The sequence below is a fragment of the Lonchura striata genome, chromosome 1 (assembly GCF_046129695.1).
Source record: "Lonchura striata isolate bLonStr1 chromosome 1, bLonStr1.mat, whole genome shotgun sequence".
NCBI classification, from domain to species: Eukaryota; Metazoa; Chordata; class Aves; order Passeriformes; family Estrildidae; genus Lonchura; species Lonchura striata.
This window is the reverse complement of record NC_134603.1, coordinates 91,195,484-91,215,662: the sequence shown is the minus strand read 5'-3', so window position 1 is coordinate 91,215,662 and position 20,179 is coordinate 91,195,484. Positions and strand designations below refer to the sequence as shown.

At 43.2% G+C, this 20,179-nt stretch overlaps 1 protein-coding gene across 1 annotated transcript; it reads left to right on the top strand.

Annotated features, from left to right (window-relative positions):
* Window positions 1–3,348: 3,348 nt before the first annotated feature.
* Window positions 3,349–7,482, top strand: EDN1 (endothelin 1). The gene is made up of 5 exons (XM_021536490.3): window positions 3,349–3,638; window positions 3,820–3,958; window positions 4,917–5,075; window positions 5,343–5,450; window positions 6,198–7,482. The coding sequence occupies exons 1-5, from the start codon at window positions 3,575–3,577 to the stop codon at window positions 6,334–6,336; spliced, it is 609 nt and encodes a 202-aa protein (XP_021392165.3). The 5' UTR covers window positions 3,349–3,574; the 3' UTR covers window positions 6,337–7,482.
* Window positions 7,483–20,179: the final 12,697 nt, after the last annotated feature.

Sequence of the window (20,179 nt, the reverse complement as noted above, 5' to 3'; positions counted from 1 at the left end):
TCTTGAACCCTGTCAGGCTTGGTCCTGTGACCACTTCCCTGGGGAGCCTGTTCCAGTGCCTAACCACCCTCTGGATGAAAAAAATCCCAAGTCCTTCTCCTCAGTGCTGCTCTGAATCCATTAATCTCTCAGCATGTATCTGGGCTTGGGATTGCCATGACCCCTGTACAGGATCTTATGCTTGGCCTGTCTGAACTTCCTGAGGTTTGCATGGACCCACCTCCCAAGCCTGTCCAGGTCCCTTCTGCATGGCATAGCCAACTCTTTGACTTTCATGTTGTGTAAAAAATTTGTGTCTGGTATAAAAAGGGGTACAGGCAGATGGGACAGCCCCTAAGTGGAAAGTAAGGCGAAAGAGGGGCAGTGAGGAAAGTAAGGGGACGAGTTACGCAACTTTCACTTAATTGAGAATAGTGTTTCAAATCTGCAGAAAGCAGCATGTTGCTCCCCTTGTTCCCTAGACAGAAAGGCACAGTTCTACAGTCTCCTTTTATTGTTTTGCTGATAAGCAGGCATTTCTTTCTGACACTAAACAAAATGTCCTTTAGAAAAGTCGTGCCATGGCCTTTTCCAGCTGGAACATTACAACCACAGCCTGGCTGGTCAGCTGAGTTTCTGCTCCTTAACACAATGTCTCAGAGGTGGCTGCCCAAGGTGCTTCAGCTAGAAAGGGACAAAGCCTGATGCAGGAGCAGCCAGCTTCAGCTCCTGTTCCACCCCTTGTCCACATGGGCAGCAGTGCAAATAATGGTGCAAACTTCCCAGCTCTTGGGGCGATCTGGCTTGGTGTGTACTGGGACGACTCATGTAGTACCTGACTTTGTGTTTCCATCCTGCAAACACTGACTGCTACCCAAAGCTTGGTCCTCTTCAGCTGATATTATAAGGCCCCTATTGTGACTCCTATTGTTGGACTCCTCCTTTAAACAGCTTTAAAGTGGGAAAATTTTCCTTTTTTAATTCCCAAAGGGGATTTCTGTGTAGCACAAAGCTGATCCTGGTACCTCCCAGTATCCAAGCAAAGGTCAGGATTACCCCTTCCTGGGGAAACCCACCTCCAGGCCTGGCAATCCCGGCGGCCTGAAATGACCTAGCTGGGCCACTGCTAACAAATGGAACATAAGTTTGTTTTTGCATTACTCAAGCAACGGGAATAGCTTGATTCTGGTTAGTCTCAAGATCTGAAAGTGAAGCTAACAAAAATTGCTGAATCAGAGGAAATGGATCTCTGACAACAATAATATTTATGATTTCTTATTAAAAATTGCTGAAGATGTTTTTGTTAATAAAAGAAAAGTAGAAAAGAACACCATCTTCAGAAGTGCCTGCAATATGTTTGTTCCTTGTTACTCAGAGGAAGCATACATGCTGTTTTTGCCAGCTAACAAAATACTTTCTAACAAGGTATTCTGACAAGGCTGAAAATATCTTACACCAATGTGAGTCATTTTGGCTCCAAGTGCACATCTTAGAAAAAGGAATCTCAGGAAAAAAAATCTAAATAAGCACTGGCATGAAAGATGGTCTTTAAGTGCCAGGCCTGGAAAGGCTATGCATATTTGTATTAAATACAGAACGATTGCTATCTTTCAACCCACACAACTGCTTCATGTTTTTTCCTTTTCCCTTTTTTTTATTTTTTAATTTTTTTTTTTATTTTATTGTTAGTGTCAAGAAAGAAAAAAGAGTCACTAAGTTTCTTCCCTAACTTTTGGACACTGATAAAGTTCATTACTTCAGAGGGCTGTGATTACTTTTTGTATGTAGCTGTGTGACCCCTGCTGGCAGATTCTTATCATGACTGCAGCAATTCAAACACACATGTACGGATACATTGGCGTTCTGGGAAGTCCTGCCCTACATACACAAAGAGACATAATACACAAAACAATATGATCCCTGCTCTGGAAAATAAACTCCCACGCTGGAAAGTTGTGAAAAAAAATTTGTATAACCTAGCTTTCTCCACTCACAGATGTTTTACAGGGCAGTTTTTAGAATACCTTTGATAAATAGATATGACCATCTCAGGATGGGGCCACTGGTGTTTATTCGGCATAATGGTCTAAATGTTCATTATTGCTTGGAAAGCCCCTACACTTCATCCTGTTAGAAGCAGGGAGGTTACACCGAGGAAAGGATTAGTCTCCACTTGCATTCCATTCTTGTACTCCTTCTCATACCATCTGCTAACATCCATTGTGGCAGAGAGGATACCAGCTAAATGGACCTTTATTCTGACTCAGCACGGCTGCAGACAGTCTGTCCGCTATGATACAGGGGCACAGTATAATCTGAGACTTTAAAAAACTGGCCATTCACCTGCCAGACCACAATGGAACTTGCACTTAACAATCCCACTCTTTGTGATATCCAAGGTCATCTCTATTATTACAGCACAGTGCACGGAAATACCACAAATACCAAGAGAGTCTTATCTATTTATCATAGGTGAAACTGGCACGCTTCGCAGCGCGACGGCTCCACGGCGGATCACAGGCATTTTGAGTTCACTTAATTAAGTTTATAGTCAGGGGCTGGCTCCCTCGGTTGGGACCTCAGTGGATTCCATGCATATCTCTATCTGCGATGGCCCTGCTGCAGCCACTCCTCAAGCGTCCAGCTTCCACACTGACTCTGCTCTTTGACAGAAGGCTGAATACACACGAATATGCCAGGAAAAAGACTTTGCCAGAATTAGTGGTGAGAGCCAAAGGCGAAGAGTAGGCACAGATCTTCCCTCCTTCCCTCCCTACCTGGCTTTACACACCTGCTCACACCCAAAACATGCTACGTTTAGCACCTCGCCCTACCACGGCAGAAAAGGGAGATAGGTTATACCCCAATGAGCCACCGCTGCTGCCAAGCTCCTGAGACCCCAGAGCCCACCTGGTAGGGTCTGAGGGGAGCAGGGCAGGGTCCAGCGCAGGCAGGCATCCATCATCCCGCATAAGGGACCCCCGTGTCCCACTGCTGAGTTCTCCCCAAGGCAGGAGCAGCAGGTGGAGCCCAGAGCCTCGAGTCCTGGAGCCCTGGAGCCTTGAATCGGTGAACCTTGAAGCCCCGCAGCCCTGAGTCTTGAACCCCTGAATCTCCGGATCTCGGGATCCCCGAATTCCCGAATCCCGGAGCCCAGAGCCGCCCTCAGGTGCGACGCGCGGGCAGGGCGCCCCCTGGCGGCCCCCTGGCGCCCCTCCCCGCCCCCGGGGCGCCCCCGGCCCCCTCCCGCCGCCGCCGCCCCCCGCTCTTGAAGTTTGCAGGCGATTTCCTTTCCAGCCCCGGCCTTATCTCGGCCCGCACGTTGCCGCGCGGTGACTAATAGGAGAATAACATTGTCTCGGGATAAAATAGCGCCGGGGCTGTTTACCCGCTCCATGGGGGTTCGCTATAAAAGGGCGCCGGGGACCGCCGCGCCAGCCAGACGCGCCGGGGCGCACCGAGCCGCGCCACGCAGGGCACCCGCCACGGCGCTCCGTCCCCACGCCGGGAGACACTTTATCCGCTTTTCTCTCGCCTTTTATTAATTTTTACCCCGTTTCCCCTCACTTCTTCCATCCGCCCTCCGCCGCCTGCTATGGATTATTGCCACATGATCGTCTCGCTGCTCTTCGTGCTCTGCCCGGGGCTGCTGCCGGCAGGTAGGTGCCGGTCCGCTGCCGCTCGCCTTCGCCCGGGGCCGGCCCCGCGGGGGCTGCGGGGTCGCAGCCGGGCTCCGGGGAGGGCTGCCCGAGGGATGCAGCGGGAGGGGATGCGCGGGTGCCTTGCCTTGCCTTGCCTTGCCTTGCCGCGGGTGCTGAGCTCTGCCGCTCCCTCCCGCAGCCCCCGGAGCCGAAGCGGACGCCGCGCCGCCCCCCGCCGCCGCGCACCGCCGCGCCCGGCGCTGCTCCTGCTCCTCGCTGATGGACGAGGAGTGCGTCTACTTCTGCCACCTCGACATCATCTGGATCAACACCCCCGAGTGAGTGGAGTGGAGGGGTTTCAGCAGTTCCCCGGTGCCGGGTTCCCCTTTGGTTAGGAAGAAAGAGAGGGAGGTGTGAAGGCGAAAATTAAGAACCACAACCCCCCTGCAGAGATGGGAAGGGGAGGAAGAAATAGTTGTTTGCACAGTTTCTCCTACTGCTTTACTTTCCTGCTCCTACTTTTCTAACACACTTAGCAACGAGACTGCACCAGAAGAAAGCGAGCAGGATTTGGCCACACAGATCGGGCAGATAGCTCCTAATAGCCCTAGCACACCTGCCTACCTAAAATCTGGGCAGCGGTATTTCCTTTGGGCGCTGCTCAGCAAAGGCTGAAGGATACTTTTCACTATGAATCAGAATCAGACAAAATGCCAAAGGCTTGATTTTGCCAGCCTGCATTTGAGCAGTTTTCTTTCTGACAAGGAATATTTTGACACCGGGTGGCTCTAGCTGCCTTTCACTGCTCTCTGCTGCAAATTAATGCATCCCACGTGTTAATAGGATTATGCACAGTATCCATTTCTGTACTCTCCTCACCAAAAAGTAGTGAGCCAGAGGCTCACCTAAGGCTGCAAACACTTGACTAGTGATTTCTTCTGCTGCTGGGTTTCCTCTGAGAGAATCTGTTCTTCACTTTCACTGCTTCTTTCAGTGTTGGCAGTAGCCAAAGTTCAAAGAGATGAGGTTTTATTGCTTTCTATTGCATAGGGAGGCACAACAGCCTTGTGAAATCACAATTAAAAGGTCATTATCCTTGTCAGTAGCCATGCTAATGAATATGTTGCAGGATCATCAGAGGCATTTGCATGGAAACTGTGACTAATGAGGCATTCCCAATCCCACAGCCTTTACTCGTGCAATCAATGTTGTTGATAAGATTGCCCAAAATACCCCACAGTGTTTTGAAGGCACAGAATTATTTAAATGACTTTCATGTTGTCTCTTTGATCATAGGAAGACTGTTCCATATGGTCTGGGAGGCCCTTCTCGACCCAGAAGATCACTGAAGGACATGGTGCCGGAGATGCTCACTGAACCAAGCAGCAGATGCCAATGTGCCAACCAGAAAGACAAGAAATGTCTGAACTTCTGCCAGGCAGGCAAAGATCTCTGGTGCGTCTCTTGTTGCTACTCTTTAAAAGGCAATGCATGTGAAAGGGATGGATTGTGGTGCACTTACTCATTTTGGCACTTGCTGAGCGAATACTCTCCCCAAAGCCTTGCCTCCTACCCGAGTGCTCATACTTTTATGATCCATACTATGGCTTGGCCCAGAAAGATTGCTTATTACATGCCTTGAGAAGTGGTTGATGAGATGCCTCACCTTGCAGACTGCAGACTTGGCTTTTTTTAACAGCAGAACCTTTTCCCTTTTAACAGGGCTCAGTCCACAGTGGAGAAAACCTCACGGCACCGCATCAAAGCCGGCAATTGCTTTGGACCCAAATGCATAAACCAACAGCTTGTTGACAGCAAGAAAATGAAGCGGTGAGTTTCTTCTCATCCTGTTGTAGTTCCCTAGAGCAGCAATAGAGAGCACAGTTCACCTGCCTTCGGGTCATCCTGAGCTTAGCTGGTGGTTTCAGCTTGAGAGTTATGGAGGAATCAGTGAGGATATTTTGGGGCTTTTCTTCATGCTCTGGGTTTCTAGCTTGTGAGGACACAGGCGCTGAGCTAAGCACCCATCTGTCCTCTGCTTGCATCCAGTGCTCAGCCATATTCCCATGGAAAAGTATGGAATACAGAAGTTTGCCTGTACTAAAGAAGATTCTTTAGTGCTCCTTTCACAAACAGAACAGGACTTATGGGAGCAGGCAACCTGATGATATTGAATGAGACTTAGGGCCTGGAAGTCTTAAATAATTTTTTGAAAGTGGAGCTTGCTTACTTGAAAAATGCACCTATTCATTGGAAGTAGGATCAGGTTTACCTAAAAGAAACAGCACAGATGAAACATAAAAGAAACACTGGAGACCTCCTGACTGGTTACTTAAAGAAGTCTAGGGCATCTATGTTTGAGTGAATATTTTAATTTAATGTTTGTATTGAAATTATGAATACAACATTTCAAGTATCTTAAGTTATCCTAATTCTGAGTTATAGCGAACAGCAGGTTATTAGGATCCCATGGTAGAAATCTAGACTGAGGTTTATTTAAGCAAAAACTAAGTTCTTTCACACTGGAGATGCATCTTCATTATCACAATATTAAATGTACATTTCCTGATTTTTCAGGCTGGAAGCCATTGGTAACAGCATCAAAGCTTCCTTCAGTATCGCAAAACTGAAGGCTGAGCTCCAGAAAGGGCGAAAGCTCAAACACAACAGGGCGAACAAAAGGCAAAGCGTCCGGGAAAGCCTGAAAGCATCCTAGTGGTGAGATCACCTGAATCTTTCTCCACAACGCTTGCTGACAAAGCATCGCGAAAACTCTGTCTTGACTCCAACATTCCATGATGGCAAAGGCCCCCTCTGTCCAAGTGTCTGCACAGTGGAGCAAAGTGCTAAAGAAGTCCTGTATTTGGAGATATACTGACAAAGGATTTTATCATCTTGGAATTCAGGTGGATGGGTAGAAGGGCTGAAGGGAAATCTGCAGTAACATACAAGAAAAGCCATCTGTCTGAAGAAACATTTGAATACTGCTTCTGGAATGTTACCCATCGATTGAGCAGCTTTTGGGGTCTACATCAAAAGCATCTCGCAAGGAAGACCTCACAGATGTGCTTAGCAAGGACAGAAAGCAAGATCTGAGTGTATAAACTTCAAAGAACACTACCTTTTGATTAAAATGCAAAAATGAAAGCCACAGTTCTACTTTAATCAGGACTGACTGCATATATACATGTCTACCTCGCGTACTGTTTGTTGCACTCCTGCTAGAGTATTTTTACACCTTGTTATTGCCTTTACTAATCAGCTGCAACCCTTTGCCTTTTTTCAGAAGTATAGTTTACTTGTACAACCAGAGTTATCTGAATGTGGGTTAGGCACTCTGATTGTTTGCATAGTCAAAGTCCTTTGGCTTTGGATACCAAAGGGACCCTTCAACATAAAATAAAAGTTATCGAGGACACTACTAAGTTTCCCATAACAAGGATATTTGGTCAACTGAAGTTCTAATAATAGAGGTTGTTGTGTCTTACATGCTACCAATAATGCACTGAAGTGGGGATCTACCAGAGGCTGTTGCAAGATTTATTCAGGGCCTTGTTTGGTGGAAATACATTGAGACAAAGGGTTGTTTTGAATTAGAGTCAAAAGGCTAATATTGGGTGAATGTTTATAGCAGTGAATTTGTTCACATTGTTGAATTTGCAGAAAAGTTGAATCTTATGTGCTTATTTTTGTCATGTATTTATATTCACACAAGTTCTTCATTATATTTACCATGTTGAATACACATTGAAGTAGGCCATATTGGTCTATGCATGTTTTATGTATTTCTGTATGAAATTGGAAAATGCTTTATGCCTATCAAGGTAAATATCTTCAGAAATAAATATTTTTAATTACTGTATTGGCTTGTTTTTCCTTAGTCTGTGGCTCTGTGATCACGGTGGTGGTAGATTGCCCCATGTACAAAGGTGAGGTGTGTGCACATGGCTGCTCTTCTGTTAGAAAAACCAGATCACAGGAATCAAAATTTGTGGCAGCTGTGAGACAGCAGATGACACTAGTTCTAGCGGCAAGGTTGCTCATCAAGTCTTCATGGCAAACTCTAAATTGGACAACTGAATTTATCCTGGAGCACTCTTCTCACATGTATGATGTACTAGAGCATTAAAATAAGGGCATTAAGGATGTGGGTATGGACAAACTAGAGGGGGAAATGCACACACTGGAAAACTTGTGGGCTGTATTGAACTAGGCAATGTTACTTATTAGCATGCTATAATAAAAATTTTCAGCCCATTCCATGCAAAGTGAGGACTGAGATCTCAATGGAACCTCAATGAGGACCAAGCTCAGGAAAAATCTAGATAAATCATTAATTTTTTCACACGTTTCAAAATATTTGCTTTAAATGGTTATACCTAGAAGGATGCTTAAAGCAAATAAATTGATTTAATCATCTCTTATCCTATAGGGAAAAAAAAAAGCACAAGAGTTAATCCAAGGATAAAACTGAGTGGTTTGGGTTTTCTTAAAAACGGAACTTAACAAAGAAGTACAATACAAGGAGTGTGACCCAAACACAGATGTAATCACCACTGAAAATTTCTGAAATTGTTCTGGATTTCTTGTCAACTTTCATAATATTGACAGTCAGGTTCATATAATGTTTCCTTCACACCGCTCTACTATGTTTTGGAGCAGTAATTTGGTGGGGAAATGACATTGCTAGCAATCCTGTACTGACAGGAGTGCCTGGACCAGGCAGTGGGAAGGAACTGGGAGCCCCTGTTCTTCTGCAGGGCAGGCTGCAGCCCCCAGAGCTATCCTTTGATCTCTGCATCACCAGCACTGACTGCTCGGGATGTGCCTGGATCAGTGACCTCTGTCAGGCATGAAGAGACCTTACTAATACTTTGTGGTTTTCCATTTCTTGCCCTACCAGCGGTTGCCTTTGGCAGGGAAAATAAACAAGCAAGTAGTTGAGATGCTGCCTCTCACTCAGCCAAAGTGGCAGGCAAGCAGCTGGTGTGGGATGCTCCTGATAGTGAAGGGGCTGCACATCAGCATCCCCATCCCAGTTGCTCCTGTTTTGTCTCCCAGGAAAGAATGTGAGGAGGGGATCAGTTCTGCGAGTGGAAGAGCATTGCAGCACTGCCTGTGCTGTTACTAGGGCTGGTTATTTGGGTTTTGTGTGTGGCTGGCCTAAATGATGATGTGGGTGGGCTTTAGTAGCCCGAATTCCTGGCTATCTGCTTAAGAGATTCTTGAGAGACCATCCTAAAAATAAACCTGTTCCCTCTAAGGTTTACTATGTTCATGCCTGGACTCAGGCTTCCATTCTCCTTTCCTTCCCAGTAAACTGCATCTGCTGCTTGCTCATGCTGCAGCTTTGTATAGTGATGGGCACTCACTGGCCTTTTGGCTTGCCATGGGTGCAGCTTGGTTCCCAGGCTCGTGCAAAGAGCCTGAGCCTCAATGCAAAAAGTACGAGGAGTGTAAGATGCCCTGATGTCAGGGGCTTGCATCTTTGGGAAGAGTGGCAGGAGCTGTTTCATGCTGCCCAGCTGGCTTCAGGGACCCGCTGGTGTGCAGCAAGGGTGGAAGGGGATGCACTGCTGCTTCTGCATGCCACCCTCCCTGACATTTGCCTTGTGGCATTGGAGCAGAAACTGCAACTTACCGCGATTTGCATTAATAAGCTAGACTGAAAAAGCAGAGTTCAGCAGTCTGTTTGTCTCATTGAATAAGCAAGAGGGAACATGAAGCATTTTATCTTAACTCTGGCTCACATACAAGCACCAGGGTCTGTCCCAGAGGTTTGCTCCTTCTCAAAGCTCTGTGGGAGAGAGAGATTCAGTAACTTAGGCTAGAGCCCCTGGTGAGAAAAGAGAGGCATAATATGTGCTGAGATTTATGGCACCGAATACAGAGCTGTGTAAAAGTACATTCTTACTTTTAATAAACGACCTGAGTGAAAAAATATTCTACCTGAAGCCAAAGGAAACATTGTGCGGACTGCAGAGGCAAGGCTGCAGAGTCAAAGCTCTGGGTCTTCTAACTAGAACTAATCTCACTGCTCTGAAAAAGGGAACCTTTCATGACCATGATCTATCTCCTTTTTAAATGAGAGATTCTTGTAGTCCAGGATGAAATTTGAGAGGCATAAATGGAAGTGTATAGGGAAGAGGGACACCACTTTCTAGTGTGGCCCAAAATACACCAGATATATGACTGAAATTCCATCTCACACTGAGAGCAAGAAAAAGCTCCATTCCTGAGTTATCAAATTGTATCTTCCTCCTCTGATTTTTCCTGTGTTCAGCATGGCCATTTCTGGAATTGGAAAACGTTTCACAGGAAAAGACAACTATTCTCCAAAATTAGGCTTGCTGTACTTATTTTTATTCAATGCTGACTGTAATTCTTTCTTTCTCAGCTGGTTTATTTTCATTTTCTCTGGATAAAGGCTGTTTTGACTATAGATCAAAACAAGGTATACAATAAAACAAAGCTTTGACGTGTGAGTCAGGCTTCAAGTCAGGAAAATACTACAATGCTACTGAAATTCTTTCCATCTTATCTACATAATTCTGACCTAATTTTTCCAGAAATGGCAACCCTAATCTGTACCACTTTATCATGAACTGCCCCCAAATAATTCCTGCAGGATGTCCTAATTTTGCCTATAGAAGTTACCAAATACCAACATCTTTGTTCATGTTTCCTTACATTAGGATAAATTTAGCCACCACAACACATTTGTCTATTTACAAACACAGAATGAGCTGGATTAACCACTGCTTGAATGCTATCTGGTGTTTACTCTTTTCACACTCAACTGTTTGCCTCTGTGTATATAAAACCATATCAATTTTTACTTGGCCTGCATCAAGGCACTATTATTAGGCTCCTTGGGTAGAAATCCAGTTTCCATCCTCAGCCAATATCTTTATTTAATGTACTGTTCTTCCTTCGTGACCTAGGAAACAAAAGGACCGCCTTTTTGATTAATTAGAGGAGAATGCTTGGAAGCTGTGGCGCTAAGTGTAAGTATGCAAAGAGACTGAAAGCTACAGATAAAGTACAAAGATAGTGGCAAGATCGTTTTTCCTGAGGTAAACATAGTGCAAAAAACATTTCAGAACTGTAGCCAGAATGAGTGTTCATGTCTTTCTTTATTTTATATCTCTGATCAAATCTGAGCTAGGTGAAAAATGGTAGGGAAGCCTATTTTGTTCAATATGGTTAAACAATCAGTTGGTATGTCTCAGTGCCTGGGACAGGCTTCTCTGCTCTGATCAGGTCAAGGAGACCTGAGTTCTACATGAAGTCCACTGGGCTGGCCAGCCAGCCAACAATTCCCTCAGCTTTAGAGGCATCATTCTGGCATTGCAAATGAGAGCAGAATTTGACCCAGAAAGGCTTCCTTCTTTCTGGCATTGCCATGCTGGGAACAAACAGACTGGTTTGCTGATGCTAGCACAGGCCTTTAGTGTCTCTTGGTTTTCTTGGTCTGGGTTTGGAGGAGTTTTGTTATTGTTTGGTTGGGTTTTTTTCCTCCCTGCAAGCATTTGATAGTAATAAATTAGATAAATATCACTTTGGTAAGTGATAGGGCAGTTTGCCGCTGGCTCAAAACAGCTGCATTCAGAAATGGATGAGCCCCATGGAGTTTGTGGTTTCATTGACTTCTCCAGCTATTTTGGGGGCTACAGAAATTATTTGAGTTCATCAACTGTAATTCAAGCCCACACTGTTGTTGTTGTGTTTTTCCCTCCAAGGAAAGAAAGTAAAAAAAACAACCCTAAAACAAACTTTCTTCCTAGCTAAAGGAAAAATGTACATTTGTGCCAGCCACCAGAAACAAATCCAACTTCTAATCTGTCAAGAAGAAAGCAGCACTGTATTTTTTGCCATATAGGTTTGATTTACATTCTCCTCTGCTTTCTCCATCTCTTTTCACAAATTTAACCCAGGACTTGATGAAGTATCCATCATAAAAAAAAAAGGAGTGCTCTAAGGACTTCTTGCACATGTGTATTGAACATTCTGATGGGCAAGAGCTCCTCCTCTTGTCATCTTATCTTCTTTTCAATCCTATTGTTGCAAGACATTGTCTTTTGTTTTTTATTTTAATATTCTCTTATTTCTAACAGGAGTATAAAGCAGTGATATTCACAAACTAGACAGCAAACTAAAGTGGACAGAGAAATTGGACAAATGGTGCCTGTCTTATTCTTATCAGAAGCATGCAGGCCTTCAAGGTGTGTATCTGCCTGTGGGAGGATTTCCCTCGAGCAGCATAAATAAGCACAGAACCAGAAGCATGACATTATAAGCTGGAGAGGTGTCTCCAGAGTGCCCTGGGTGTTTTCCCCTTATGATTGTACCTCTCATGTAACCTCAAAGGAGACTCTCTTTCCTTGCACATAGGCTGCTCAGCACATCCATCAGGCAGTTAACTTAATTATGAAGCGAGGCAAGCAGGAATGAAAGAGCCCATGCTGCTGAAAGGAGGGATCATTGCTGGGCTGTTCAGAGCTTGCAGTGCTCAATGCTGCTGACAGTGTGCCTTTTGGGGAACAGGAGACAGGGTGGCTGCAAATCACAAGCCACACCAGCAGCCCCGATCAGTCCTCTGGAAATGTAAACCTCCTGTCCCACGTGGCTGCAGGTTTACCATGGGGGCTGCTTGACTGTGCCAGCTGCTCTTTCCACAGGCACCATCTCAAAATGACCCCACAGGCCTTATCAGGACCTTACGGCAGCAGATTTTTCTGAGAAAGCATCTCAGCTGGGAGTGCTGCACAGTCATCCCAGCTTCCCTATGGATGGACTAAACTGGCCTTATTCAGGAGAGTTTGGAGGAACACCACTGATTTCACCAGTTGAAAGGTTTTATTGTATCTGTGGTGCAGCAATAGCCTACAGCTATGAAATCCACAGATGCCTCAGCAGGCGTCCACATTTCTTCCATGTTTTCATAAGAAGAACATTTTCTTAGTTTTCCCAGAAATTTTAATCCACTATCTTTCTGAAATCTTATGGCTTTTCCTGAAGACTTGGCCTGCTGTTTTTCCTTCTGGGTCTCTGCTAACCATTATGTCATTCTCGGTACACATCCAGCTGGACACTTTGCAGCTATGTGCTTTCCAGTGGCTTCCAAATGTGCATTAAAGCTGTTAATTTAATTTTACTTCACCCTTAGTCTGCTTCATCATGAGCACAAGGACGTCTTTCACCTGGCTGAAAAGCAAATTGTTCATGAGTGCTGTCCTTTACCCTGAATTGGCAATAGATTATAGATTGCTGGTTCTGGTGTTGATCCTTTAGGCAAGTCAGAAAGTTGGCTAGATAGTACTATACAGTAAAAAAATTTATTCTTTGAACTAACCACCTTCTGCCGAGTAATTATTTTTCTCCAACGATGTTTCTATAAGTGTCTATACATGCACAAGGTTCAACTTTCTAAGCAAACTACAGTCTCCTCTTTATTTTTGTTTACACAAGAATTTCTGTACTGTCCCTGTTACCAAACACAACTTTTGTGAGCTGCTTCTGTATGAAGTTCTGGTAGTAGCTGTTTCTTTAGCCTGTGTTCCGTGAACATCTGAAGAGCCATGAAATGTGATTAATGGATGCAAGTTCATATGTGCTTTTCAAGAAACCTACATAGTGAAATTCCTGGAACAGTTTGCACTTCCACTGGATATTCTTTGGTGGCCCACATTACAAATTAACTGAAGTACCTAGAAAGTAGATTGGAAAAAAGGTTGCAAAATGAAGCTGTCAGCATAGGAAAGTTCAGGATTGAGTCCCACCACATAGCAAATAAAAAAGGTACTGTTCTTAAAAGAATGTGATTGTATAAATACATTATCAGGTGTACACAATCAGGTATATCAGAGGAAATTCAAGTCATTTTCCAACCTGGTATGTGTACCTGTAGGCATGGAAATGTGTGCACATGCAATGTAGGTATTGCAATGAAGGTCTTTTCAATGTTGTACAACACATTTTAGATCTACTCCCCATTGTCAGAAAAGTCCAGAATCAAGGGGCTCTCTGCCTTGGTATATGTCTTTTTTTATTGCCACTTAAACTATCAGAGTTGTCATCAATATAGCCAAATTCTGTAGGTGCCCTGGCAAAGGATGCTTTGGAAAAGTGCAGCTGCTCTTAGCACCTGCACCAGGCACTGCTACACAGAAAGGTTGCTTTTGCTCAGGCTTCTCATCTGTTCAAATCAGCTCTTGCTGGAATTTTTTTTACCATGAGGTCTGCAAGGAGAGAATATATTTGCCCTCAGTTTTCCCTCTCTGGATGGACAACACAGTTGGGAAGATCTGAATTGTTTATGGACTAATTAAAGACAGACCACAGGTTTTGGTGGGGTTTTTTTTCCCTTTTTTTCTTTCTTTTTGCTGCATTCCAGTTCATTTAGCTGCTCAGCAGTGATTTGACAGGGACATTGTTAAGGAGACAAAGAACCTGTGGCTGAGCTGACATTAGTGTGCTAAGAGATGCCTCCTTTTCAGCTGACAGCCCAACCAAATTGGATCAGGTATCAGAAAGACTGATGGAACACTGGAGGACATGAAATATTTAGCAAATTAGTGACCTGCATATCCTACCTGGCACTGGCTACAGCCACAACTTTGCAAGGGAGCTGATGCAGAACTAGCCTTCTCTCTCCACCTGACAAGCTCAAACAACTGATAAATTACCAGAACTAATTGTTGCCTGACAAGTCTTTGATCCCTGGAAGAGTCAATTTATAAATGATGAGCTCTTTTTACATGCCACCGCTGATGAAGCTGTTGAAATAGCTATAAAATGAATAATCCCTGCTGTCTGGGTATCCTTTAGTTTTCTTCCATTTATTCAGGAGACAGTTAAAAGTGTCTGCAAATGCTCATTTCCGTCTCTTCCCAGCAGCCTACCCAGAGAACACTGGGCATTGCTGAAGAAATGAGGCTTGGGAAGGGGAGACAAAAGCATCTGAGAAGCAGGTCAGTCTAGATGAACACTGCGTAGGAAGCAGGACAGTCCCCAGATCTTACTCTCAGCCCCTTCAGATAGTATCTCCAGGAAGAGAAAATTGTTAAAAACTAGGGCAGAAAGGCAAGGTGGGAAACTTCTGAATGATAAACAGCATAGTAGGAAATGTCAGCATCTTAAAGGCGACAGTGGAATAGAAATCACACTTATGGCTCCAAGTGTCCAACCTCTACAGGGAGCCCAGCTGGTCTGTTTCTTAGGATATGCTACCTCTGCCAGAGACAGAGCTCCTGACTGCCAGCACACATGTTCTTCACCTGCTGCCATCTGGTTGCAGCACAGCAGAGAGCTGGGGTACAAAATTCTTCTATGGCCTCAGCTGCATGTGGCCAAAAATGGCCAGAGTCCACCATACTCAGCAATGATTTTACTTTATGGTTGTGTTCAGTGCAAAGCTGGCTCTGCTGATCAGAAGGAATAAGTCAGTATTTACCCAAAGAGGATCCCTATATTCAGGATCTCATGTACAGAATTTGGTCCTAGACCTGTTCTACAAGAGCATGTCATGACCTCCACATGATGGAGAATCCTATGAAATCTCATCCTTGGGCTATTAGAGCAGGTTGATGATGCTTTTACAGCAGACCCCTTTACAGAGCAGTCAGGATGCTTCAGAGGTCACATTTCTCTTGTACAACCATTTGACAGCTTCTTTTTGATTTCTGATGAGACCCGCTAACCAGAAAAATGAAACACCACTACCCAAACACAAGCACAAGGCTGGATCTACAGGAAGTGTTGGCTGATGTTTCATTTTCCATTCTTCCCTGGAAGCTTGTACACAAATATGAGGTTTTGTTCTGAGGCTCTGTGTGGTTACTCCAAAGCCATCTGTAGCCTGGTCACCACAGGCAGAAGAGTTTCTTCCCAAGAGTAAAATTCCCCTCTGGTGTTCTCCAGACTGAGGAAGACTTGGGTCACAGATCAGTTATGGAAAGGAATAACTGTGACATTATTAGATTTAATTAGATGTTATTGAATGAATGAAATTGCTTATATAGTGAAATCCTGCTCTTGTACACACAAATTTTTCACTGTCTTACCAACCGTGGAAGTTCTCCAGACCTTCTGCCTGTAGTAGCATGCAGGTGATCCATAGGGAGTCCCCTCTCCAGGCCACAAGGCCTCAGGGCCAGGAAACTTGGTCTAGAGGACCTCTCTAATCGCTGTGTATTCTAGAGAACTACATCTGGAAGAGGGAACAAGACAGAGGTGAGAATGGTGCAAGAAGGAAATAAGAGGGAAGAGGCTCAATCTGTACAACCTCTTGCAGCAAGTGCCTTTCTGACACTGAGGGCCCCATGAAGCTCCCATCAAGGAGCTGCTTTCCAAAAGGGAAAGTGCCACAGTAATGCACCAAGATGAGCAGAGCAGGATGGTCAGTTCAGAGTTCTCAACCTAGTATTATTTTAGTGGCAATTCAATAGTGAGCAAATTGTTCTCAGGATGCTATTCACCCTGAAGTACCATTATGCTTCTCAGCCAAGTAAAGGGTTTAGAAGCAGATATATGCTCAGATTAGCATCCACTAAGATGCAATGAGGCTGGAGCAAAGGAGGGTGGAGCAAAAGACATGTACAGGCAGTCTAATTTTATGAGAAATGGTTAAGTGCAAAAGAGTAGGGGATGTTTCTCTAAGGAAATGAGCTTGTTCCCAAGACATTATGCCATTGTGTAAATGATAAAAGAGGTGTGTGTGAGCTAAGAGGACAGGTTGAAATGGAAAGGCCAGAAATAGGATGGTGAGAAAAATATGCAGAAAGCATCTACTGGTAATCCTCATGGAGTAGCATTTGAGGGATGAAGTCATACTAAACAGAGGGAAATGTATTCAGTATCTAATTTGCTCAAGAGAATACTAAATTCTCACAGAATAATAGCAGGAGAGCTATTTACCAATTGTTTTCCTATAGATAAATAACAAACTTCTGATAGGTTCCTTGAGACAAGCAGGAACAAGATGGACAGCTGTACAATAAACTGAAGGTGTGGTAAAGAAAATAGCATAAAGGGAGCTCTTGGGAGGAGAAATTCATAATCTTAAACTGAGTTTCTAGAACAGGCCATGAATCAGCTCTAGGTTATCCTGAGGAGGTAGCAAGTCAGAGGGAAGAAAGAAGCAGGTTGGAAGCTCGGCTAAGGAGAATTTGATTCCTATGAAATGTTGAATGAGGCTAGGTCCTGCAGCCTGGCCTACTACCCTCACATAGCTGGGCTGACTCAAGAGGAAGATATTACCAGTTTCAACTCTTATGCTGACAAAAGAAAAAAAAATAATTCTTCATGCTCTTTTCTGAATTAGTCAGCTGTTTAAAGAATTTTTCACACCCAGATATTATTTATATCTCTTCCAGGACAATTTTTCATTAGGAAATCTCCTCTGAAAAAAAAAAAAAGAAAGGGGAAGAGTAAACAAACTCAAGGAAAAATGTCAAGAATAGAATTATCAGAAAAGAGTAATTCTAGTGTGGTTAAAAAGAATGTAGAAACAGCACTGAGGCTATTGGTTCCAATAGCTTTGGAGTGCATGCCAGGATCTCACTGCAGATCAGTTCTCCCTGTATGTACTCTCAGTTTGAAGAAACGTGAATGCATTCCATGTGTGACTCCCATCAGAAAGCTGGATCATTTAGACAGCAGTGGCATTCCTTGACAGAGCTGGTTTAAGACTATTTCTCAATTTGAGTTTGACTGTTGAGAAAGTCAGGAGGGGTCAGTTGAAGTTTCTTTATGTTATATCAAACATATAGAAAGGAACAGGTCCCAGCCCACAGTGCTCTACCCTGAAATCCATAGGTGACATCAGTGAATAGCTATGCTCTCCTTGAGCCTAATGAAGTCAAACCTAATGAAATGGTTTTCTGTGCTGAAGAGAGAAAACAAAGTCATGAAATGGGGCTACCCTGACTTGCATTGATTTCTCAGAAATGTTTGAGAGCAGAGGGTACTGCCTGATGCAAAAAAACACTTACTATAATGGCAAAAAATGTGTTCTCTTTGGGTTTCTAATATTCACAGCCAATCATATGTGAGATGTGTCTCTACTGTTCCTTTGGGTAAGCTGAAATACTGTTTTTCTCTTCACTGAATCAAGATATAGGTGTCTTCTAAATTGATTTTGACCTTTCACTGCAAATTAAAACAAGGGAAAGAAAAATAATCTCTCTTTTGTGCTCTTATGAACAACTACACCCAGACTTTTGTTGACTTGTCTCCTAATCCAGAGACCTGTATACAGCTGCAAAGATGGAGCAAGCGTAGCTTATCTTCTCTTTGATTAATGAGCAGATTTACCTGGTAGAGATGCTGCTCTCAAGTTCACTCATGTTCATGTTTCACAGCATTGCAATGGCACAAAAAGCTCTGCTGAGGTACAGGGAATTCTGCTACTCCTTGTTGGTAGTTTTTGTTGGAAAAGCTGAGGCAGCGTCTGTGGACTTGAATGAAGAGTGACAGTAAGGATGGCACTGGCTGGAATAGACTTTATTGGTCCAGCATAAGTGGTGGCAACTAAAAGCAGCAGAAGGTGGTTCGAGGGATAAAAGACACAGTCAGCATTCATGTCCAACCAAACATCTTCTGTAATGTTTGATACCATAGCAAAGAGCAGAAGAAAAAAGTAGACAGGGATGGTGTGGGAGTTACAGACTGTGATTCCAGATGTGTTATGACATATCCAAGGTACTTGAGGTACGTGCTGGCAGTAGATGATAGAACAAAACATCTGCCCCGTTGTATTCTTCAAGCCCATTTGACAGCAGGACTTAGGCCTGTTCAAAATAATATCACAGATGGCTTTTCATATGGCCTTCAAGAATTTATTAAACTAGGGTACAAAATCATGGGGAGAGGTAGACAGATCCAGTCCCACCGTTCATAGGTCCCAGTTAAATGAAAAATTGCTAAGAATTTATGTCACTTTTTTCCAGCTGCTGGTACTAAGCCTTACGTACTTGTCTGAGTAATGCCAGCATTTTTTCAGTGTTGATACATATCTGTTTCCAAGTTTATTGATTTATCTTTCAAGAACCTAATTCTGCAAACACATTCAGTTTGCCATTCAATTCCAGATACTAACAAGTGAGATGGATAGTTAGATAAATTGAAAAGGAGATTTCAGTCTTCAGCCTTGGCCCCTAAATGTGACATCTTAGATGCATATAACCATTTTTTTTTCTGGTAATATTTCAGTTAAAAAGTCTGATTTGGACTAATTTGCTTGAAAAATCTGGTTTCAAGTTCTCATTCTTCCTCCATGGTTTCCCTGGGTTGCATCAGAAAAAACACACTTCACTATATCATCTTGCATTCAGAAGTAAGTGAAAACTGATGTGCAAAGTTGAGCGGACTGAAACACCTTTGTGTTGCATCTCCAACATGCAGCACTGTTAAGTGAAAGAGAGAACTGGTGAGAAATGGGCACTATCATAAAAGAAAGATTTCAGTACCACAGCCCTTAATTTGGAACTAAGTAATGCTGACATAAGACATAAAAATATTTTCCACTGTGAATCAGGTGCCTTGGCCAAGTCTGGAAAGAATTGAATTATTTATCTCTTTATGTTTAAAAATTAAAAAATGTACTCTTATCAGGACTTGACATAAAAATAGACATGTTTTATTTAATGTGTCAACTCTCACTTCTTTTACAGCTCTGCAGAATTCTGAGTGTGTTTTTTCTGACTTGCTAACTAAGTTTCCAGTGCAAATGAGTTACAACTCAAGGACTTGATATTCAAGGCTTCTAAAATTTTGTGATTTTGTGGTATATGAATGCACCATCTGTTCTTCCTAATAAGAAGCTATTTTTAAATTATATTTTGTATGGTTTCTGCTGTCCTTTGATGGAGAGTCTATGAAACAGCTTAGTAAATTCTAACACATCAGACAGAAATAACTTCAAAAGAGCATTGATGCATGTTTCTCTCCAAATACAGGAGTATTCAGTCACATTGATTTATTCATAATTGTGTGTTGTTTAGCAGATATTGACACTTTTACAAAGCACAGAATTCATTTTCAGTGGTTTATTTAACAGAACTGGTGCATGATTTCAAATAAAATATTTCTATTTGGTATTTGATCTTCTAGGAAATTAATTGTTTTTATAAAAGGATGCCTCAAAATTTGGGTTTTAAAACATTTTTCTGATTTTTTTAATGAAATGGAAAAAAAAGGCCTTTGTCTACCCAGATCGCTCTCCCATGTCATTCATTTGCTGTACATTCTTTTGTTCTTATTTTCCTCTTTGTTTCCAGTCATTAAATGGTTAAATGTGGGGAGAAGAAAAGAGGAAGAAAAGTTGAGAATAGAGAAGGGAGAAAATTTTCATTCCTGGTTTGTTGTTAAAAATAGGATAGCTTGTTACAATTATCATCGCCCTTGTTGCAATTACTGGTGTAGCAACAGCAAGTTTTTAGAGAACTGATAAGAACAAGGCACTGTATTGCTACCGTGCCTCAAGGACTCTACTCCCATTTTAGGCTGCCTTGATAATTTTACCTAAATAGGTAAGTTTGAGTTGAAATAGCTAAGTA